The sequence below is a fragment of the Musa acuminata genome, chromosome BXJ3-6 (genome assembly GCF_036884655.1).
Source record: "Musa acuminata AAA Group cultivar baxijiao chromosome BXJ3-6, Cavendish_Baxijiao_AAA, whole genome shotgun sequence".
Lineage (NCBI taxonomy): Eukaryota > Viridiplantae > Streptophyta > Magnoliopsida > Zingiberales > Musaceae > Musa > Musa acuminata.
The window spans coordinates 10,164,666-10,189,760 of NC_088354.1; the positions used below are offsets into that span (position 1 = coordinate 10,164,666).

At 34.9% G+C, this 25,095-nt stretch overlaps 1 protein-coding gene across 5 annotated transcripts; it reads right to left on the minus strand.

The window, feature by feature from the left end:
* Nucleotides 1–1,380: 1,380 nt before the first annotated feature.
* LOC135641055 (1,4-alpha-glucan-branching enzyme 3, chloroplastic/amyloplastic-like) lies at nt 1,381–25,043 on the minus strand. 5 transcript variants are annotated; one of them, XR_010497554.1, is made up of 21 exons: nt 24,591–25,043; nt 24,426–24,497; nt 24,231–24,295; nt 22,842–23,519; nt 21,446–21,618; nt 21,296–21,385; nt 18,215–18,290; nt 16,789–16,896; nt 16,326–16,416; nt 16,148–16,249; nt 13,123–13,225; nt 9,669–9,806; nt 7,361–7,432; nt 6,324–6,428; nt 5,152–5,229; nt 4,925–5,032; nt 3,502–3,582; nt 2,869–2,973; nt 2,123–2,328; nt 1,813–1,867; nt 1,381–1,733 (listed from the first exon to the last, which is right to left on the minus strand). XR_010497554.1 is itself a non-coding variant. In XM_065156052.1 (21 exons), exons 1-21 carry the CDS (start codon nt 24,896–24,898, stop codon nt 1,701–1,703), a joined length of 2,721 nt encoding a protein of 906 aa, XP_065012124.1. In that variant the 5' UTR covers nt 24,899–25,043; the 3' UTR covers nt 1,381–1,700. The 5 variants fall into 5 exon arrangements, 4 of the variants coding, with proteins under 4 accessions (XP_065012124.1, XP_065012125.1, XP_065012123.1 ...); XM_065156052.1 differs by having other exon boundaries at nt 2,243–2,328; nt 21,446–21,612; XM_065156053.1 differs by having other exon boundaries at nt 2,243–2,328; nt 3,529–3,582.
* Between the last annotated feature and the right edge of the window lie 52 nt (nt 25,044–25,095).

Sequence of the window (25,095 nt, forward strand, 5' to 3'; positions counted from 1 at the left end):
CATCCAAATTTAAAAATGTTTGCCAACCATTCATAGTGTTTTGTGGGTTGATTTTTATCCACAAAAAAATATTATATAATATTTTAAAAATATTATATAATATTTTTTTAAAAATATTATATAATATTCTAAAAATATTATATAATATTCTAAAAATATTATATAATATTTAAAAACACTATATAGTGTTTTATTTTAAAAATATTATATAATGTTTTACAAATAAAAAACTAATCCATAAAAAATTATAAACAGTTGGCGAATTTTTTTGTATTTCATAAAAAAACATAACTTAAAAAAAACATTTTTGAAATATTATAAATAAAGAATGACGGTTTGGGAATTACAAAATGGGATACCATATAATAAACAATAAAAAATAAATATATTTTCCCGTACAATGGCCAAATAAGTTCATATTCCAAGTTATGTGTGCAAAAAATGTATTATTATAAGCACCATATTTTAATTTTAATAATTAAAAATATGTTATTCAAAATACAGCCAAAATTGAAAATCAAAGAAATACAACGGCATGGTCGTCACATGTGATTAGAAAATATATAAGAAATAAACATTTCAGGACTCATGATTTCCACCTGTTACTTGAAACCATCAAACATTTCAGGACAGTGACTTACTGGATTCCTTTCCTTGTTGACAGATATTTTTAAGTTGCTGGAAAGCGATGAAGATATGAAACCATTCTGCAGCAGCTGAAGTAGCTTATCAGCCCACACAAACGAATGGTACACGCATCCGAGTCCCTTTTGTTCCCTCATGTTCAGAATGGTACACGCATGTCCAAACGAACACGAGGTTCACATGCGAAATGCGACAAAGTCGCGCACAAGGAAAAGTCTTCTTCCACGCAACATCTTTCACATTATTAAATGCTCATGAAAAGGTTAAAAAACTTGCGACAGAGACGCGCCAGGAAAAGACTTGTTCCATGCATCATCCTCCATTAAATGCTCATGAAGAAACGGTGAAAGAATATGCGACAAAGTCGCGCAAGGAAAAGACCTTTTCCTCGCATCATCCTTCGTTAAATGCTCATGAAAAGTCGAAAGAAGATGCCAACCAGCCCAGTAATCACATGAAGAAACAGAGGGGATAAAAGATGATTTCCACCATTTTCTCATAAGAAAATAAAAACAAAATTATTGATAATTTCATAAATTTTTTAACAATTAAACTAATTATTATGATGAAATCTTGAAACCCTCGACTAAATCATACGAGTCATAATTTCATCAAAATTCAGTAATAAATCATTTTTTCCTGGAAGTAAGAACAAGATCTTTTTCATCAGAACATGATATTAGTACGACTACATGGAAAGCAAGGAATTCATACGTAGAAACAAACAAGAAAGCAAAAAGCCAAAAACAAAAGTGATAAGATCAATATGATGTCGTACCTCGATAACAGAACCTTTTGAGTTCTTTGATGCAACCCCATGCAGAAAAAGATACTATACACCGGGATGACAGCATTGATTAGTAGTAAGATGGTACGGAATTTGGCTCTTATGGACCTACAGTCAGACTTGCATAGTGGCATTCGTATTCACTTGGATCTGTAGTTTGTCAATACGAACCAGAATGTTCCAAAACGCCAAAATGTTAGTCCCGTAGTCGCCTCAGCCGATCACCTCAATTGAATATATAATCAAAATTTCCAAGATTCCATCGGCTTCATGTTGTCAAGATTCTCGTCAATTTGTAGACCTGCCAATATGCCAGTATTCAGCCACATCGTTCCTGGAATGAAAATAGATAGATCAAGTTCTTCCGTCTTACTGCCTACCTGGGCGCTTCTACGAGGCAATGACACTTCCAACGAGTTTCTGTGGCCATCAGTCCTGCAAAGTAACAACATAAACATATCGATAAATTCTGTAGATGGAGTAAAGAAAGTCAAATCAAAACCCTCGTGTTCCCAAGGCCTGGAATAATCAGTCAGCTCTATACAGGTGAGGAAAGTCTTTCGAGGATAGGAGAGATTCACACTGCGGTTGATAGCCAAGGAGAACCATGTCCCCAACATAACAGGGATGTGGAGAAATAACCTTTTAAAAGGAACCCACATTCCTGAAACGGGGATATGAAAATTTAACCTTGGGTTATGTAATGCCCTCCAAGACTTCTCTTCTCACCATAATTCCTTATCGATACTTGAATACTGGTGTCTCTTAAGAACAAACAGATGCTAGAAACTTGTAATTTAAGATGAACACCTTTTGATGCTAGTCCTTTGAAGATACAGGTCTCTCTTAAGCATCCCGAGTCCTCCGTAACTGACTTCATCAGTATTGAGTATTAACTGAAACAAAGCAATTCATTACGTCATCAAGCATTTTTTTTGTTTGCTTCAGAAAAGCAAATGATAGCTAACTAACATCAGAAAAGCAAAGGTTTTCATCATTACACAAAATAAGTACTAAAAGGAACAGAATCCCACCTAACAAGTCTAAAACCCCACAGATTCATGTTGGGGCGAAGGGTCAACTGGCACAAAATTATAAATTTGTCAAACGTATTTCAAATATGATCCATATCATGTTCTGTGGGTAGATTGGATCAATATTGATCTGTTCTAGGACATAGATTGACCTGCATCTAACCGCGTCGGTCAATACACTGCGATCCACTTTGGTAAGTGCTATACAATAAGAACAAGATGGTTTGTGACCTGAAATTCATTAGAGCAGTATGTACCACCTTTTCTAATAGGTATGGTTCAATATGGTAGTCCATACTATTAAATCCATCACATGTTCCGTTTCTCTGTTTACATTTCTTCTGCTTGTTTATCATTTATGGTATTTCAGGAAATTGCCAAGTAGTGGGATTCACATAGTACCTGATATTCCCCTGCTTCTTCTACACCGACACAATAAGCTTCATAACAAATTGTAGGATGAAAGTTGAACACAAAAAGTAGCGGTCCTCTGTTGTAGGATATAACCTATATGAAAATTGTTAGTAGTTTTTCAGTATCAGATATACTAAAGGCCTAAAACATTAAGCTAGCATGAATACAAGTAATGCAACTTTCATAGCAGAATTGTTCCACATGTAAGAAGTTTTATTTTTCGAACAAAACCAGAAAATAAAAGACGTTCAAAATTATGTTTTAATCTAAAGTTTTCCCATTTGCTGACAAAAGCCTTGATAGCATGAGCGACAAATAAGCACCTAGCACTGCATGAGCACAATAAACCTAAAATACTTAAGAGCAACTTCATAATGCTTTTAAAGCGTCTTTTTATGGTATATATCAATGTTTTGAGGACAGTGTCATTTCTACCACAAATGGGGCAACAGCTAATATATAGTAAGATTAATTGTATCTACGGGATGTTTTGAGGACAGTGAATGAGGTTAATTGTATCTACAGGATGTCTATGCCCGAACAACGAAGTTGATTGGTGAGATGGAAAAATAGTCAATATAACTTAGCTGCAGACATATAAATGAATAGGAAACCTTATACCATGTTAGAGTCATTAATATGGTGCACCTTTGGTGGTCCACTTGAAAGTATATTCTCATCCTCATCTATCCTCATCATATCCTGCAAAATGTAAAATATGCACAAATATTCTAGTTCAACACTGAACAACTGACATATAAGCATGTGTATCTTTGCCTGACATCAACAATGTTATCAATAAGTAAAGTATGCACAAAAAATAAAGACAGACATGTTGCATTACTATGAACAAAGAAAAATCTATAGTTTATACTTTATAGTAAAACTTTGTTGTAGATTTTGTGTGAGGTAGAAGTCTGAAAGATGAGAAATACCTACAACAACCTTCAACTACTTTCTACCTGCTTCCAACAGAATTTTCTTTTCCCATGTTCCTAATTTTCTGATGCACAGATCAGGTACAATAACTCTTGACCAATTAACACTTGTTCAAAGGACCTCAAAATGTTTTAGTTCAACTGGTTGACCAAACACTGCACCAGGTTGAAAAACACAATTAAAGGTATGTGATGCTTAACATCCACATCAAGGTTTTCAATTTAGAGGCATGTCCTCCAAGCCAGCATGTAGCAACTTAAAAGCAGTTGCATATGGTTCAAATTTTGGAGTATAAAATTAAAATAATGGATAAAAACACCAAAATGTGACAGTGAGAATGCAATCTAAATGGAAAGGATAAAGGATTAATATAGCTACAGATTCATTTTAGATAAGTAATCCAATTAAAAATTGATTTTCTTTCTGTAAAAAGTCTTGCACATCCAATTGCAATATATTATCTAAAGTCATATTTATTCATGATTCCATCTGGATCTTATCCACAAAAATCAATCACTTGATACATCAATATGTATCAAAGAGGAAGGAGAAGAGGAACAAAGAAGAGAAGGTGGTGCAGGAAAAGGATAGTGACGGGGAAGAGGAAAGAAGAAGATGGAGAAAGAGGAAGAGGAAGGAAGAAGAGGAGGCGGTGGAGGAAGAGGAGAGAAGGAAGAAGTGGCAGTGGAGGAAGAGGAGAGAAGGAAGAAGAGGTGGTGGAGGAAAAACATTTCAGACCATTCATAACTTCGTTGTGCTTGAGAAGTTCTTTTTGTTATATAGATTGAATCAGGCCACCTGAAATGGGGGTTCCAACTCGGACCAGTAAATACCAGTTGGTGTGGTGAAAAAAGAGGCAAAATTGCAATCCACGGTCACACTCGAGCACTATTTTGTTATTGTATGCGATGATCATTCCAGATGATACATTCCATAGTACTTGTCAAAGGGCTGAAATAGTAAATTAGTATATCAAACAGGCATTTCTGATTAAACAGAGTAGTATCCTTAGCAAATATCAACCACAGAAGACATGGAGTATATAAAATGACTACTCAAATTTAATCATACAAACTTGAGTAAGATATTAGACTGAAATGCTTACCTTATCAAAATTAAAAAGTTGCCTGTGCACTTCATCCATTAACAAATCCCATTGACGGTTTGCCAAAGCAAATGAAAACTTGTTGCTTGGGACTGGAAACTCAACTCTCTATTAAAATAACAAAATCAGAAGAATTGATATTTAACGTTAAAAAAGACAATGACATGCCTTTAAAGAGAGAAATGAAGACAACCAGCACAAGATAACACAATATAAAAAAATCTCACATTTGGGTGTGCAAATTCATTTCCCATAAAATTGAGGTAAGCACTTCCACTCATTGTGAATGTCAGTAACTTGATCATCTGAAATATGAAGTTAAAAATTAAAATATGCAAGAAGTAACAATTCCAGATCAAGATAATTTGCATGGATATCTCTTGTATGCACACCTGAAAATAAAGTTTCTAACATCCTGGGCAAGATAAAGAAAGTTATTGCAAATAAATCTCTATACAAGACTAGTAACATTTTCAGTGACAGAGCATATGCTGAATTAGGGTTTAGCATATGTAGGAAGTCGAATATTATCATAGTAAACCTATGCTTAAATTTCAACTAAATACATGAAGGGTATACCCAGTACATGAGACTTCCGCTAAAGCAAGGTCTAGGAGGGTCAACGTATGTAGCTTTACCTAGAAATTGTTATCATGACTCTACTATGTAACACCCCTGTTCCACATTGGAAGTGGGCAAAAAGAATAGATTGATTTATATGAACCTAATGGGTATACTACCATTAATTTGATTACATGTATTTTGACTCAGTGGTTCATGCTCAGCTCAATGAAAACAATAGGTCAGTTATCAGATTCGTCAGTTATATAAACCTAGTATTGAGGCAATAATGAAAGGCTCGAGTAGGAAAGGATTGATGGGCATAAATCCTAAACATCTTGGTAGTTATGATTAGTCTTAAACATTACAGACCAGTGAAGACTCTTCATACTAAGGGTAGCTACATAGGGCTTGATAATGATCGGCCAGATTTCTTTCTCCATTTTGACCACAACAAGGATTCAATAATTCAAGTTAATCCTCTAATCAAGTAAGCAAACCACAGACAATCTAAGATAGACTCTTGGCCTTATTTTTCTCTCTAGAGTCTGAACAAAAACAAACAATGACAAGAACTACCAGAAAGCATGAGACTAGAGAAACAAGAACCTATACACCTTGTTCTCCCTCTGCACAGTATGAGACAGGAGAATCTTAGCAGTAATTACAACAAAAAAAAAGCATACTAGCAGGTTAGAAACTATTAATTAATCATTTTTCACTATCAGAAAGCTGTATAATTTCAAAATTAGGAGACTAAAGCAATATTAGAAATGGCAAACTATCATGCATTGCAATTAGAATGACATCAGAAGTAAATTAGTTGCTATTAACATACCTTATGCAGTGAAGCTCCCCTAAATAGAACATTATCAGATTCAATGATTTGCTCATCAGCCTTGCTGAACAAAATTTCCGCAAAGGACCGCCCTCCTGATATTGACTGTATTACAATGTAATTGACATTAATAAGTGGTCATTAATGAAAAATTAACTTGAAACACATCTAAATATTGAGACCAAGTTCATTCATGTAAAAAATGTACAATTCTGGGTATTAGTTAAGTTACTGTAACATCTTTTAAAGACACTGTGCTTTTATTTGTCCAGTCCTTTCTGATTTTCATTCATGACTGCCGTTCTGTTATATTTTTCTTTATGCTTGGGTAGATGCACATTTTTTGTTTATCTTCCTAAATATAACAGGATTTAGCATTGTGCAAAAGAAAAGTCATATTTTCTCTCAGACCATTAATCACTCAGATTGATGAGTATTTGATGTAGAGAGAAAGAGATAGAACCAATAAAAAAACATTTTTCTTGGAGTGACAAGTAAGCACTTTTGGAGGTATCCCTCTTTTTATCAGACAGATCTGTCAACTGATAATATCCAGAACAACTTGGCTGATCAACAAAGGTACCGCCAAGGTTGACATTGAATATGTCTAGCTCTGATAGAGACTTGGAGTGACATAATATGTATACTTAATCAAAGGCCAGCATGTCTGCATGATGTATTAAACGTTTTAGCTATACAGACGTAACATGACCAAATCATGCAAAACTTGTATTTTGGCTATAGCAAAAAAAGTAAATCTCTTCATGCATTTTAAAATTTGACAAAACCAAACTAAATAGTGTGACCTGGACAACATGACAGCCAGTGCAGAGAATCCATTAGTGTATACATATTTAATTTATGATTAACATGATTGAATAAATTACTTTAGTTGGAACCAATTTTCTCATAACAAATATAACAGACAAATTCATCAGGAGTCATAAACCTCAAAAAGAAAATTAAATAGCACAGGACACTAACTATAATTGATTAAATGGCAACAGAAGCAAACATTTTATGTATCAGGCCAATACCTGATTATGATTCTCAGCATACAAAAGCATCTTATGATGGCTTTGTTGGTTGGTCAAAAGCACACTCACAATCTGCACCAGTTATATAATTAAACAAAGATGCAATTTGTGGGTTATTAGACATAAACTATAAAAATTATCATCACAACTTTGCTGAAAGATAAACTGCTCAGTATTTATTAGTAAGATAACTTGCACGCCAAAAAAATAACCACAAATAAGTTTGCAATATTTTTTTCATATATAGAATAACATAAAAAACCATGTCAATCATAAATTCATTCTAAAAAATTTTATTTTAAAAATTCTTTCAAACAGTATCTACTAGAGTTAAGCAATTACAGGATATTCACAATAAATTGAAAGCAATTAAAGTACCATTAAAATGGGTTAGATATTATTAACAACAAAGATGCAGAAAAGGAATTTGAGGTTGAAGAAATGGTTGCAACTTGCAAGTAGATACTACAAAAATTTATACCAAAGAAGAGAGTGTTACTACTGTTTATGCTTGTCAACTATGCACTGCCAAGTAAATCAAGAGAGACTTTTCAGAAGGCTTGGATCAGATAAATAAGAAATCTAGATAGTCAAAATGTTCATAAGAGACAAATGCTTATATGGGCAAAAACACAAATAAAGAGTAGACATGAAGGTGATTGACATGAGAACAAATGAAAATAAAGAATATTTATATATTGCATTTGTCATCAATCAATTTAAGAAGAAAGACATCCGATTACATGTGAAGTGCAGATATAGTTGTCACCTGTTTTTCTTTTTCTTTAAACCAATTGCATAGATGAACTTGCCAATAAAGATTGTAGTCACACAATTCAAGAATACAATGCAAGTCAAGGGGAAAAAAACTGAGATGAAAATGACAATATCTCATGTGGATGTTCATAACTAATCATACAACTTATTAGTAAAAGAAACACTGGATCCAATGGTTTGGGGCAGGGGGTTTTGATAAAATTATGGTGCAATGAGGTCCAAGAAGCAACTAGCACCCAATGGGCTTGTCATAAATATGGCAAATATATATAAATTTTTGTAAGATACAAAATGGAAGGATAAGAGAAAAAAAATTATTGATGATACTAACTAAAATAACATAATCATAGCTCTAATATGGGGAACAAAGGATAACCAAGGCCAAATGAACTAAAAAGAAATCAATGTTTTCATTAATAAAAAATCATACCATTTCATACTACAAGACTTACAATTTACCCACTATAAATATAGATTTACTTAAGCCTTGAGCAAACAAAAAGGAAAAAAAATCTGTCCAACAAAATTTTACTAAAATGTTACCATATTGAGAATCCTCCCCAAATTCAGATGACCTCTAACTACAACACACTGTGGTACCCTTTTAAAGCTGTGAAAATGTAACTAGTCTGAACTAAGCATTGTCGTTTCCCAGTCTGGAACATAGTATTTACCAATGAACCAACTTTCTTGCCCATCTCTCTTCCTCGATACCATCATGTACCGATGTATCATGTGTTAGTATACCAGCATGGACTAGACAAATACCAATTTGGCTATGAACCAGAAAGGGTCCGGTGCTGAAAATAGCATCTCTTAGTCCAAACTCCAAACTAGCTAAAATAGACTTCAATCACAATAAAACACCAATCCTAATATGTGACTAACTCTGAACGAATATACTCTAAAACATTAAGAAAAAGTCTCTTAACATCGACTCAATAATGGAAATCAATTCAACTTGACCTCTGAACTAAGAAAAGAACAAACTAAGCTTGATCTCAAAGTCATGGTTGCATCGTTATAAATGAGGCAAATGATGAGGGAACTGAATAGTGAAGATTTAACTCATTATGATTATTTTGCTATGTGGTTTTCCAATCACATATTTATCATAATTCACAACAGAAGTAATTTATGCACAATTGTAACCCGATCAGTTGAGCCAAATCTATACATGTTAGGGTGCTAGAAATTTTAAAGCAGAACAGTAGGAATCGGGTAAAAGATTAGGATTTCTATCCTTATATCTTGCATGAAATGTTTCTCCTAGTACACTAAGCTTTCGTTTTGAAGGTGCTAAAACATCCTTTTCAAAATCTCATCCGACGGATCAAATGTGCAAAGGGTGTACAAGTCCACATTCACAAGTGATCCTTTCAACTCAAGTTGAAATCTTCAAAGGTACAAAAAAGATGCAACAGTATAATCAAGTAGTAACCCATCAAGTAGCCAAGGATAGTTTGAAGGTTAAACATATGGCTTTTCAGTATGACATGGCAGCTATCTTAACAAAAGTAGGTTGAGAAACCTTATTCATGCTCCAGTCCTGATCAGGGACATTCTCAAGAAGCCACAGCCACAACTCAGAAACTGAAAAGTTGATCCAGTAGTCAAATCCCAAGCCACCTTGAGTTGTTGGTTCACATAATCCAGGATAAAATGTGGCCTACATTATAAAAGAAAGAAAAGTTTAGAGTTAGAATAAACTCAACATTATTGTTAGCTTTCACATTTCTGATGTATATATTTGTTTCATAGCTATCCAGCTAAAAAAAGAATAACAGTGTGAAGTGTGAACAATAAAAAACAGTAGTTTCTTTGTTTACTGAGTTATCAGCATTATAGCATAAGAAGACAATCACCTTCCATGATACCTCCTCCTGAGAGAAAAAAAAATGATGTATTGTATTCGTACTTTGTACTAGTTGTTTCTATTCCATGCAATTTAAGAGAACAGTCAAATCAGTAATTTTGATGATGTTCACTTGATTTTGTACAAGGAAGTCCAACTACTTATATGGCACATAATTACCCATTCACCAACAACAAGAAGCTACAGAACCAAGTGTACTAGTTCGACAGGGGACCAGTATAGGTGGTACATCGGTATGCCCCCATGTACTGTGTGTTGGTATGCTCGGTATAACTCGGTATATATCATACTGATTGTGGGTTGGTACACCGGTACAGACTGGTAAGGCAAACCATGTATCAAGGTTCCATATTAAAATTTGCATACCATGGCTTAATGCTTGTATGAGGTGGTATGTACCTATTGGACAGTCTCGAAAAGGATATACACGATACTAGCTGTATAAGATGCACCAGACTGGTCTAAGCCTATTGCAAACAGATGCATTGGATAAGTTCATAAATTGAACATGTCTGATGGTTCAATAAATAGAACTTCTGAAGTCATATTTAACAATTCAATTTGGGCTTGGTGAGACAGTCTTCTCAAAGTGGCAGCCATAAGAAAAAGGAGAAGAAAAGGAGGACAATGAATCTGTACAAGCAAAATGACTGAGACTTGTTCTTTGTCTTTCTCTGTTTCCTCTTTTTTTTATAATCTATTCTTTCTCTGTGGTTGCTTGTGTCAGTGTAAATTTTGCACAATACCACTCAGTTTCATGATTGGTCAGCACTTGGTATGGACCACAGAAGTGGGGATTCTTAGCTTTAAGGTATGCAATTTCGTACCGTACCAAAATTTCGACGTTCGCTCGGTACGGTACGAAACTGTATACCGAACGGTATGTATATATATATATATATATACATATATATATATATATACATATATATATATACATATATATTATAAAGGCGACGTCGCCTTTTCCTTCTCCCATGCGGGGCGACGTCACCGAGGCGACGCGACATCGCCTCGTATGTATGTATGTATGTATGTATATATATATATGTATGTATGTATATATATATATATATAAGGCGACGGCACGTAGCCTGTTATAAAAAAAAATATATATATATATATATATAATTTTTATTTTATTTTTTCGTTCCGCCCGGTAACGGGCGGTCCGTGTACCGGTAAGCTAACGGACCGGTACATACCGGGCGGTATTATTCGAAATTGCATACCTAGTTAGCTTGTATTTAGATCAAAACTACTCAAAAGCCAATTTCTCATGTTACTGACAGAATCAACTTCTTGAAACTATCATTTTATTGCAACAAATGCAATAGCAATTGACATTCATCCATCATGACAATTGAGAAATGTAGTTGCTACAACATCCAAAACAATAATTTACCAAGTACCAGGTGATATGAAAATCATAAGCTCTGCTGGATCCAAGATATATGAACTGCAAAGTTTTAACCTAAGATGTAGACATCCAAACAAACTTATCAGTCCTGAGTTCCACCTGATAACATGGGTCTGGATCCTCAAACTGACCCATTAAAATAAGGTATGGACCCTCAATAAGTACACAATACTGTGAAGTGTGAACATAACCTGATATGTGATCCATATCTGCATTTGGATATCATCATTACTTATTGGATATGGGTTAGGATCCTAGGCAAATCTTACTGAGGTCTCACTTGGTAACACCCTTTTAAAACTTCCTCCATCAAATTCCAAGAGAAGAGTACAGGTAAGAGATATACAAGCAACTTTAGTGTATGATTCTCAATTATTATCCTGATAGTAACATTTTTAGAATGAATCTAATAGAATTTCAAGTGATGACTTGGTTCAGGAATAAACATAGTCATCTATGCATAAGTTCTTGCTCTTTGAATTCGCTGAAGCAAAAATTGAAGCTATGCTGGTATTTATTTTGCTGAGATGACTTTAAAAAATGTGTATTATGATGATATATGTTGTATTAAGAGGACATGAACTTCTTTTTAAGTCTCAGAAGATATTATAATGTGAAATGTGAAAAATAATTATGGATTAATCTCATAGAAATGACTCTAAGCAAAGACAAACACAACAGAAGTTTCACGTTTGTAGGTTTCTCTCTGTGCTCCACTCTGATCACTATATCAGTTAGGAGACTTGGACCATTATTAGCAAGGAAGAAGACATTACCTGATGCAAATGCTCCTCTTCCATCTATGGTTTTCCTTATCTATATGCTTTGGAGATAGATCCACCCTCAATACTCTCATAAAGAGTGCCAACTCACATCGTCTGAGAACATTGATGTGATGTCATAATGGAAGACATCAACTAATGGGATAGAATGATTGAGATGCATGGAAATTGAGAGCAATGCAGGCGATACAGGCTAATTGATGCAGTGAATATATTTGGTGGTATATTAACTGCGAACCAGCATGGGATAAGTTGTGGTAACTGAACATCGACAAGAAAGTCCATGACAGGCCACTACCACAAGCTCAAGGCTTCTTGCTAGCAAAGAGTATCATCAGTTTCCAAATAAAAATCTGCAGTTCTTTCTTGAAAAACCTTGCCTCTTTCAATTGCTAAATAGGAAAATAGTCAAATACAACTATGTTTAGTTTGTTTCTTAAATCATCTTCATGGACTACATGCATTACAGCTTCTGATCAAAAGACATTAATTATGTCTAGTACTATTAGTTCGATACTTTTTAATATTGCTCAATTTTTAATACATCTAGTATTATTAGTTCATTAATCCCTGTCGATGGCAGACTCAGAAAGATGGGTTCAATAACATCCTAAGCACATTAATTATGAATATGCAACCCTAGTCTCATTTCACTCTTTCTATCATTTATATCTTCACCTATCTTCTTTTGCTTATATCTTGCTTTCAGTAATTTTGACCTCCTCTTCATAGGACTTAATTTAATTCATCTTATTCTAAACAACAGTTTCGATTTTGGAGAGAAACCAAAAGCCATAGATTCTAGGTAAGTTGGGCATAACATGAGACACAGTGAGTCTATTCACCTTGTATAGAAAACCAATTTACCACAAGAAGATAGAAATCCAAGGAAAGAATGGTAACTTACATCTTCTGCAATTGTGATGATATCTGGATAAAGTTCATGCAGCATCTCATTTGCTAGAATAAGGTACAATAAAGCGTCTTTGTCAACATATTGATTGCAATACCTGAAAGACACGAAGATCATGGATGGTATAGCAGAACTAGAATCAATTGTTCATAAAAATCTTCCAAAAATATGGCAGACAAAAAATATATATCTTAACAATCCAACCCAAAATAGTTAGGACTTTACAGTTTTTTTGTTGTTGTTGTAGCCAAATAAAGGAAACTGAAAATTGCATTCTCTGACTTCTCCAACCAAGCTATTCTTCTTTAATATATAGAGATAAAGCTAAGATTAATGTCTTTAAAAGTGCTAGGAGCTCCAGAATGTTAAATTTTAAAAAATATACATTCCAATTGATAAATATGATCATAAAAATAAAAATGACACAATAAGGTTTCTACTTTCTACTAATGGAGAGCTATGCTAAATAGGTTTCTAACTAGTGCTAATAGTTCTAAAGAGTGGGCCAAAAATGGTGCTAAACAGTTCTAACCAATGCTAAACAGTTTCAAGAGGGAATTGAAAAGATGAGGAATCAACAGCTGTGGAGGAAGAAGAGGGTGGTGGATGAAGCTGCGGATGAAGGCGACGGTGGCGGTGGACGAAGCTATGGACGAAGGCAGTGAAGGACTAAGTTGCGGACAAAAGCAGCAATGGCAGGTGAAGGCAATGGTGGCAAACAAAGTTGCAAACAAAGAGGTGGCAGCGACAGACAGCTGTAGCGACGGACGAAGGCGACTGTTGGGGCAGGTTTTACGTTAGGGTACATTAGTTGGTTTGTTGAACTAACTTACTCATTCAATTGAAACACGCTTGAATCCCCAACCCAATTTCACACAGGCACTGGCCCGAGGAACTCGGCGCCTGTGGCGCTTCATCGAAATGCCTTGCTCGGGGGTTTTGCAAGGCGCTTAGGCTTTTCAGGGTCATAGGCTAAGAAACTTTGTTGATCAGAAAGCATGAGGTTACAACCTGAAGGCTTTCGGGGGTCATAGGCTGAGGTTCTATATGCTGGTCCAGTACAAATTTCGAAAACCTACCGCATCAATGTGATAATGATATACTGAGAAGTAAAGGGGAACTGGCCTATTGCAGATGGCATTGGCTCAAGGCAGCTATAAACCCATATTGGTATTGTAAGATGCATGCATCTGAGAAGTTTCTTTACATTTTTAGTAAAGCTTAAAAGAATTTCATAAAGACTAACTAAACCCTATCATTTTTATTCTCCCCAAAGAAACATGACAAACACTTAAGAACAGCAACTCCTGCTTTAACTTGTTAAATATTCTCCATGCTACATTTTTTTATGCAGGACAAGTATGTAGATTGATGTAGGACATGTAAATGGGTAGCATCTCAAGTCTAGGTTATAAGTTAAAAGCAAGAAGAAAAATGAAAAGAAAAAAAACTAGTGTTGTAAGGTGAAGCAACTCCCTGGGAGCCACAGTGGCACTAATGTTAAATGCCCTCACGGCTTAGTTTTGGCAAAAGATCAATCAGATTGATATATGGCTACCACTGTGTTTTTATCCAAAAACAGATGCTATCCCCATCATTGAGTAAAAATTCTATTCCACTTTTTTTTTCATTTTTTGCTAAGGCAATCAGGGGTGTTATAGATTTGCAGATTCATTTTCTGAGTCTGTGAAAAAAGATGAAAGTACCATGGAGCTAATGGAAGCAAGGAAGGCAACTGATATGAGATCAAAACTTATCTGCGGTGGTTCTTAAGAACATAATTATCTGCATTTGGAATTTGTTCCTGAAATTTTATCACTATGGGTTTATTGTTGCTGCTCTACGTTCTAATTTTCCTTTGGGTATATCTTCTATGTTATAGATACTGATATTCTCATCTTGTTCTCTTTTTTGTTTATTTTTTCTATATTGTAGTACGTATTCCATGTCCTTCATTAATCAGGATTAACAAATTCTTATGTTTGTTTCAAAAAAAACCTTCTTGCTAGTGTAAGATCCTTAAGACAGTTTTATAAGTTTAGGATCAGCCTCAAGAATTGAAGCTTTTAGCTAAATCAAAGCTCTAATACATATAAACATGGGCGAAGGTACACAAATAGATATCAGTGCATGACCTAATGTACTGGAGTTTATGCAGCAGAATACAAGTAGAAAGAAAGGTAGAAAAGAAGATAAAAGCAATACGAGCTCATGTAAGGCTTTACACATATCATGCCATGTGTGAAAGAAGAAAAGGTCTTCTTGAATCAATAACTTCACCATGCATGAAAGAAGAAAGGTCTTCTTGAATCAATAATTTTTTTCAACATGTTACTGAAATTGTGAATGCCAAAACAATTGTCCTTGATTCGATCCTTAGTACTCATCCATTTCACCTATATTTCAAAATCCTCTTCTTCCATAGGCAATTTAGGCTCATTCAGTCATGGATCTAAAAGAATTTGATTATCCATATCTTTCTTTGTGGTTTTGCAAAAGTTCTCTGTCCTCAAAAATTTCTGGCAAGAATTGAGTTTGTCTGCTTCCAGAATCAAATTATTCTTTTTCTAATATTATCAACAATTCTCAGTCCAAGAACCCCATGAAACATTTTATTGTTAAAATAATCTAGGATTTGAACTTTTCCATGTCTACAAGGAAATATTAGAAAAAGAAATGCTTGTTCTGAACCAGCATGATGAGCCCATACTTATTGGAAAATTTGGATACACGTAAGATTAATATGAAAACTCATCTGGGCACAGCTTTTTCAAAATTGTGCCTAAAAGATATAATTCTCATGCAATTTATTATATCACGTTTTAATATAAATATATCCAGTTAAGTAACTTTTTCCATAAGCTGAACTTTTTCCATAAGACTAGTGGCCAGCCTTCAAGAAAGATGAAAAACTTCAAATCCACATGAAGATCATGTCTCAAGTATGAAAAACAGATTCATGTTACACAGCTGGTTTTATTCTAGTGTAAGTTGATCAAGAGTGCGCAAAACAACTTACTCCTCGATGTCACCAGTAAATGTAGCAAAACCATTATGAGTATACATCATTGATGGGAGTGAGTGAAACTGGAAGCCATCAACCTGATATTCTGCAACCCACCTTTCAAAATGCATTGATTAGATCAAAAGATGAAAGGAGATGAAATCTAGAGCAAAGGTTGGATTGTAGAAAGTACCACTTCAAGTTTGACAAAAGAAAGTGCAACACATCAACATCACCATATTTGAACATCCTGGTACCCCAATATTTATGATGACCCCGTTTACCTGTCAGAAAAAGGTCGTAGTCAGGAAATGACTTGACACAAATAAAAAATATCAGCATGATTTATCTGCATCTACTGATCAACAAGGTCAATGATTCATTGAAACATATAGTTCAATTGCTCTGAGAAAGCAATGGTGTGCTGGTGCAAAACTGATCCAAGAAAGCAATCCCTGTTTGGAAGTATTGCACATTCTAAGAGATGATGGAAGCACATAAAAATGGTTCTAGATGTCTCAGGTTCAATCAAGACAAATGCATAAAGAAAGATAATAACCAAGCGCTAAAAGAGTAAGAGTAAGGCGAGATGTAAAGCAGACAAATCGCTATCATCAATTTCAGTGGATAGAAAAATGAAGCAAAATAGTTCACACCAGTATGGAAGTAGCAATCATTTGATCCATCAAATAGTGACAACCCAGCTGATTCATCTGCTGAAGCATAGGAATGAACAACATCTAGAAACACTAGAATTCCAAGCCCTGTCAAAAGAAATGCAAATGGTTATACAGCCAGCAAACAAGATAGATAAAACTAACATAATGGACCAACAAAGAGAGACGGGTGAGTAGTGTGATAGAGGAAAAAGAAGGTACAAGAAGCAGAAGGGTAGAGCAAAACAAAGAGAGTGAGCTTAAATCTAACATCATGAAAGAGAAGACAATAAAATTTCACAAATACTCTGGTGATAAGCAGAAAAATAACAAGAACCAACCTCCTTTGTAATGGATATAAATTCATGAACTGATAAATACTAAGGTGTATAATACTACATAGACCAGCAGAACATATGAAGCGGCAACAAAAGACAAAATACTAAATGATGAGAAGAGATATCATTCAAGATTAAGAAAAACTACAAATAATAACTTGTCTATGACATTAGGGACAAAGACAAATTGAACAATAAAATGAATTTCTGGTATTCTGCAAGTACAAATAACACCATGTATACTTGGAGGTCAGTCCTTCAAGATTATCTATTTCCAAAATAAGGATAAGATCTAATTTTTTCTCAGATCAATATGAATCACATGTTTAAAAAATAAAAGAGAGAATGAGGGGCACAAAGATCAAAACCAAAAATCCAGAAAGACAGCATAAATTGAAAAACTTCGAAAACCTTAAAAGATTATGGTAATTAGCTGGAAAGTAACAATCTAATGCCTCCAGAAGATCCATGAAGTATCTAAATAAAACATATGAAACAAAAGGCCATAATGTGGTTGATGCATAAACCACATAAACAACATGGTGGTACAATATGTTGTCTGAAATCCGAGACTGCAAATGAGCATAAACCACATAAACAGCATAACAACACAAAATGAGCAGACAATAGTTGATGCTAATATATATAAGGTTGTTAAACATATGTACAAGGATCTATAAGTAACTAGGGTTTTCCAGCATAAGCATATTAAGAAACAGTCAGCATCATGAAGCATAAGAAAATAGAAAAGCCCGTTCCAATGCAGAGAAAATTGCATCCTACAATTACTCATTATTGATCTGATCTTGGTCATGACTTCTCATTTCAAGGCATCCAGACTGAGCACTGAATTTGGGTTAACTGGTACCCATAAATGGATGACAAAACCCATAAAAAACTAGATCCAGTTGAAAATCATAAGAGAGTTAATATTTAATATGACTTGCTACTCAGACATTAGACACATCATACATAACTCTCACAAATGATGATACACAGTATTCAAAATTTTCAGGCTAAAACCAACCTTGTCCATCATATATTGAAACCTTGTAACAACAAAGCAAAAAAATGTCTTAATAGCATACCATGTGCCTCATCAACCAACTGCTTGAAGTCATCAGGAGTCCCAAATCTACTACTAACAGCAAAAAAATTTGTAACCTGAAATTAAAAATAGACTAAGTGTGTCAAGAAAAACAAATGCAATAGACTATGTAACTGACAAGCATGTTTTTGAGATAAATTACTTGTCACAAACTTGCAATATTACAGATATTAATACTTCCCTAGTACTTCATATGGAACTAAAACTGGATGATATTGTCTCATGATGCCAATTGATCCTGCTGTATCTTAAATCATATGAAGGGACTCATGTAGGTACATGGAAAGTACTCCATAGTATACGATACCATAATTTCACATGAAAACAAGTGAGTAAACATACACCATTTATCTTGTAAACCAAGGTTTATATTCAACAAGTAGGAGGCACAACACACAAAAAGAATCAATTTTCCCAATCATCATGGCTAACATACCAAAAATACACATTTTAGAGCTAGTGGCAAAGCAAAAACATACAGGTATTCTTAATTGATCTTACTTCAAAATAAACAGTTACTACTTATAATTTGTTTAAAACTATTGAACACCAAAAATAGTTTATTTGTTAATATACTTAGTAACATTTTGGGGTAAGAGGTGTGCCTCTTTTTCAATTTAAAGGAGTTAAGTTTCTTTAAGAGATCTTAATGAACCAACAAAGTAAATTAAATAGTGCCCGATATAACAAAAATTCCGTAAGGCAATAATATGTTACATAGTGTTAGTATGTAAATTTTTGTACAGAAAAGTAAACATGATACAGAAACATTTAGAATCAAAATAACATAGGTCACTATTCTGCTGATTTAATTATAATCCTGATTCATGGAGTATTCTGATAAGATAATAAAATGGATCCAATTGAGCATGATTCACTAATCATGGAATGCGGTTTTGCCCGGACCAATACTAAACAGGCAGTATGTGCTGATCCGGGCATGAATCTATGTATATGGACCGACCCCGTTTCGAGCAGTTTGTTCCGACCAATAAAAAAAAGAAAAAAACTATTCACTAGTTTAGAATTGTGTTCATGAGCCCGCTACCCTACACACGCAGAACCCATGAGGCATTGTTGTTTCCTGTCGCCACACATCAATTTCAGTTATGCTTCCTCCTCTCCTCCTCATCCTCTTCCTCCATCATTTCCTCTTCTTCCTTCTTCATCCTCCTCTTCCACCAATGCCTCCTCTTCCTCCACCGTCTTCTCTTCTTCCTTCCTCATCCTTCCTCCTTCTGCATCCTCTTCCTCCACCGCCATTTGTTCCTTCCTTTTCTCCTTTGGTATATACTCACATGTTGTATGTCCACACATCGATACCAATCAATACATACCAATCCGGCTAGGAGCCTAGGACCAACACTATCTGATTGGTATGAGACGACAAACATTACTATTGATCATTAGAGAGAGCAACAGCTAGGGTAGATTATAATTCAATTTAAACAAAGATTTTTTAAGTTATGCTTCCAACATCAAATGTACTCTAACCAATATATAAAGAACTCTATATATTATAACACAAAATAATGAAACACATGGTTTGCAATTTTGTATATTGCTACTATACCAATTACAGCTTGGACCGGTACTTTACCAAATGTGTCGAGTGTTGATACAACAATTTTATATATGTACCATGTTTCCAGAAAATCCTAAAAAATATTTTAAAATAACTCCTCGGTACAAGGCCTATACCATCCTGTATTGGGTGGTACAGTCCCTATATCAGACATACGTTCAGTGTACCCCGGGAATAGGATGGTACAGGTTTTGTACCGGACAAACTGCCCAGGTTACCCTGATCTGCATACGGTAAGCTATCAGACCTGTACCATACCGTATCAGGAGGTATCTCAAACCTCGAGAAAACATAATATAACTTAAACTAACACTAATCCATCATTGATTTAATAATATAACTTGATTTAGGTTGTTATCTAGTCAGCAAATCATTAATTGATCCAATGTGGTTCTAACCAAATAAAGTCTGAAACACAATCTAGATCAACTCCATTGATGTCCTAAAGAGTGTTACCTACTAAATAAGCAAATATATCTTTGCTGATAGGATGTGGGCCCCATTCATATAATTAATATAACTCATTTCTGGTGAAAGCCAGATGGTAATTTCTATGTGCATGCTTTATAGATGTGAAATTTCATTTTTGGGATATATACACTGAAGGGATCAATAGTTTAATCGAAGGAATAAAATATGAAAGTTAAATGTAAATTGTAACTCTATTTCACATTCAGTCAAAAGCTATACTCTTAAGGTAAGAAATTTAGTGTATATAAAAAAGGGTATAAAAGTGATATCAAATGTGTTGAAAATAAAATTTTTGGCATCCCTCTTACTCTCTTTTAAGAGTATATTAGATTTTCTTTTATGGAACCTTCAATTGGCAAGAAAAGGTACAATCTCACAGCTCATACTAACTAATTCATAGTGCCTAAATTTTGCACTTAATTTGCAATTTCTGATCGACGTGCCACTATTGCATGAGCTTTATAAATAAAACATTAACTACTAGTACAACTGTACAAGGTTGATTTACTATTACCACTATCTGTCAACTTCTTAAAAATACAATTACAGAAGCATCAGAAGTTGAAACAACCCTCCAACTGATAAAATAAATGTCCATTTGAATTTCTTCTTTATTCTGTTTTAAAAATGAAGAGCATAAATTAGTTGTTTTTTTACTTTTAAGAAACACTATTCATAGTCTTAATTCTAAATCAAGTGGTCTCTGATCTTAAAGGACACATCTAATGGTCATAAGGAGGAAAGGGAAGAAAAAGAACAACACAGGTAACGATTAAAAACAAATGTAAACATAGTCTACTAGACATGTTTTCTGCAATGGTTTCCCAACCAAACACATTAAGATAAAAGAACCAACAAAATATCTAAAATGGCTCATTTTTACTGCATAATGAATAGAAAGCAGAAATGTTCTTGTTCTGTAAAGAATTTAACATAATATTAACTATTAAGAACCTGAAGAACACAAAACTTAATACTTGGTCAACTTGAGAATAAGCAACTCACTTTGTAACCAACAGAAGAATAGTCCCAATGCTCAACAACCCCAAATAACTGGATAGCATTGTATCCTGCATTTTTCACATGTGGAAGAACCTGAAAGAAAAGGCAAACATGAAATACACGATGAGGCACACTACTTTACTAGGTTTTTACCTTGGAAGTAAACTCATTAAAGGATGATATTTTTGGTTCCGATCCACTTATCCCAACATGGCACTCATATATACGAAGAGACTTTGGAGTTTTGGGCCTCTTATACTTCCACTTGTACATATCCTCTGGAGGAGGTTCCCAATAAACTGCATAAGCTTCTTTTCCATCTGCTTCTGAGAGGTAGTCATCAGTAAGAACAAAGCTAATCCAACCATATCCAGTTAAAATCTGGTATCCCATTGTTTACCACTACAAAATAGGGTTTAGAAAAACATTATGGAAAACTAGAGAACTAATCATCAAGTGTATGTAACCTCTCTGTCTCCAGCCAATTGAGAATTATGGCACAAACTTCAGTTGATGGATAATGCACAATAAATACTGGATGATAACTCTTCTAGAACATCCACCACTATCCAAGATAATAGTATCATCATAACACATCCAAATACCGCAAAATTCTCTAATTGCTAAGTATATTTGAATATCCTCTTTTCACATTGACTTCCAACTAAGGCCGTATCCAACTTGGATGTAATAGGTTTTCTAGTACTATTAGTTCATTTACAGAAATTTTCACATTCTCATCATCAAGATACCTTTTTTCCAGTTCCAAACTGATCTGCAAAAGATGCTTCATAACTCTGATTAGCTTTTCTGCAAATTAAAGTTTCTAATTTTCTCTTGGTTGGAGTTCAAAACAAAGTTCTTGTGACATACTATAAATCATTTAGTTCAGATCCAGTTCTAACTTTTTGATGACAACAGACGGACAGTTACTTTTTGACATCCTACAAATCATGATCCCAGACCCCAAACATGACCATGCAATTCTTTCTTGGAAAGAGTTCATAAGGAGAATGTCAACAGTCAAGGAGCTGCCTCATCCCCAAGCGACAGATAAAACATAGATTTTTAGTGCAAACCTAAAGTCTCTCAAATTAGAGAAATTCCATTTTAGGAAAATAACTTTATGTCAGATAAAGAAGTTAGCCATGATGTAAAGAATCCAGGAAATTTCTGAGTGATGTATCTGTAATAGAAAATGTTATTTACGTATTAAGAGCTAAATAAGCACCGAAATACACAATTACTCTGGGGCTTTTGGTTTCTGAAAAGCTAAATGTTTCAAAACAAATTAAACATGCATTTTTGAATATCAGAACACATTTTCAGATGTATGCAACCATCAAAGCCCCTCAATTGTAGGTTAGCCGAAGTAACAAGATCATCTATCAATGCAAATTATATAAGTTTCACACATCAGGTAAAGGTAGAATATTGTTTAGAACACTTGAAAGTATCATGATGGACAAAATGAAGTTGCTGTGAACTAAAAGGTCAGAAATAAACAGAAGGGTAACTCTATGATAGACTAAGAAGCATATGAGTGTACCTGGTAGAACATATGTAGCCCAAGCTGGAACTCTTTCCAATGCTCCATCAGGAGTATTAAAATAAACTTTATACCTACTTCCATGTGAAATAGCGGGCATGTATTTTTTCAACCATGCCTTACGTCCTTTTCGCATTTCTATCCAGTAAGCAAGAGGAGGTTTCTTAGATTTAAATTTCTCTGCTGATACTGGATCACCTTTAACACTGAAGATATCAAACTCCTTCCCATCATCAATGACATCAAAGCGAGGCCTGTCGTTGACATGATCAAATTTTGAGACTTCTTTCCATTGCTTGTAACGTGTTTCAGCATCAAGTATTTCACCTAGTTCTTCATCAGTCTGGGGACTATTGGGGCCAAACATCTGTTCATACAACTTAGAAACCATCTCCATACGTGACTTACGGGGCCAAACCTCTCCAGGTTCCCAATATTCATCATTTATTCTTCTAAGAAGTTCTTCAACATTAATATTACTGTCACCTTTGTCATAATCATCCATATAATTGTACTCTTGAAAGAAATATTCATCTGGTTCTTCACCATCTCTTAGCTTATCTTCAAGAATGATAAACCAATAACCAAAATCATCATGCCCTAAGTGTCCATCTCTTGCACTATTTTCTGTTGCTGACCATCCATTGAAGTCACCAACAAGCGAACAATATCGAGCACCTAAATAAGAATATTTCAACTTTGATTCCTATCTAGAGCAACCATTAAATTTAAAGTAATCCTAAGAATGAGGCTTCATCAACTATAAATATAAGATCTTAAATATGAAGGAAAAGTGCAACAAAAAAGTCTTCAATAAAGAATAAGAGTCCAACAGCAAGAAGTATGATATAAATAGATTCAAGGCAATGCATTTGTATTTAATTTAAAATCTTAAATAAAGACAGCCAAATACATGAGTGACGATTGAATTAAATAAAAACTATAATCAAATATTGCATCTTATAAATAAACAAGGAAAGAATCATTAGAATATTAAATACCAAAAGAAAGTTACTCCATAATAATGACCAGAAACAGAAGTAAACATAACTCTTTTTACCAAAAATGTGTTCACTAGAACAGAGGCTAAAACAAAGAAAACATTTCTTGTCTACAGGATTTTTTTTGGGGTCAATGCTGCTTTTCTTTTTATTTCCTTATATGTGATGATGAACGTATGGCATGATGCAGCCAAGGATTAGATGCATCTTGATCATGGCATTGTATTTCTATAATTCTTACAAGATCCAGAAGCTGCCGATGGAACACTGTTCCAAGGTTCATAATTCTTGCAAGCGTAATAGGAGTTCAAATGTTTCAGCTGTAAAATTTGAAGTATTCTGGCAACAAGAAAATCTTGTAATGACTCTTAAATCAACGTGATAATACCTGGGGCCCACTCCATGTAGTCCACCCGATGCTGCCTATGCCTATGCATGCCCAAAATTTCATACCTATTTTATCAAGCAAGACGTGGGCATATCAGGTGACAGCTCCGCCATAACCAAGTTAAGCCAAATTTGATAAGAAGGAAACTTTTTTCATATAAGGGTACCAAACATCAACAGATCTTGAGAAACTCACCCCGAAGCTGACTCCTTCAGATCTATAAACCGAGAGTATAACTCAAATCTGCGGTCCTTCAAGGCCTTGTACCTGGAGACAGCGTCAAGAAACAAGAACGGAGTGAGAAGAGTAACGAGTAAACCCACAGCGGAAGCACAAGGAAAGATGAGGGTCGCAGAGCACCGCTCACGAAGGAACTGAGCAAAACCGCGGTGGGAGATGGCGAACTTGGAGAGAAAGCCAATGGGGTCAACGTCCGGCTCTGATTTCCCGCTTAAGGAACGGCGCGGCGGCTTTCGCTGCCTCTGCTGCGTAGAGGCCGACTTGTCCTTAGGGGTGGAGCAGCACCTCCACTTTCCCTGGGGGCCGGCACGGCTCCTTCGATGGCCATCGCTGCTGCTGAGATGGGACGGAATAGCGAGAAACGTGGGGCGGTGGTTCAGAGGGAGCAGAAAAGTAGTGGTGACGACGAGAGCGGAGGAGGAGGTCATCGCGGTGGTGGTTCCGAATATGGACGAGACAGAAATCGAGGCGTGTTTGGGTTCTACTACCACCGCAGGCGACGGCCACTCTATTAGGAGGAATAGGGCGTTTGGTGATAAGCCTGCCGCCTCTGTAATAATTTGAAAGAGCGCAAAAATCTCGTTTCCCCAATATATATATATATATATATATATATATATATATA

What these genes read in the sequence shown, in the direction of transcription:
- LOC135641055 (XM_065156051.1), bottom strand. Translation starts at nt 24,898, where the DNA reads ATGACCTCCTCCTCCGCTCTCGTCGTCACCACTACTTTTCTGCTCCCT. An exon ending in GCTCAGTTCCTTCGTGAGCG is followed by an intron (nt 24,498 to 24,590) that starts GTGCTCTGCGAC and finishes CGCTGTCTCCAG; the next exon opens with GTACAAGGCCTTGAAGGACC. An exon ending in GGGGAGCTTCACTGCATAAG is followed by an intron (nt 5,230 to 6,323) that starts GTATGTTAATAG and finishes TTCATATTTCAG; the next exon opens with ATGATCAAGTTACTGACATT.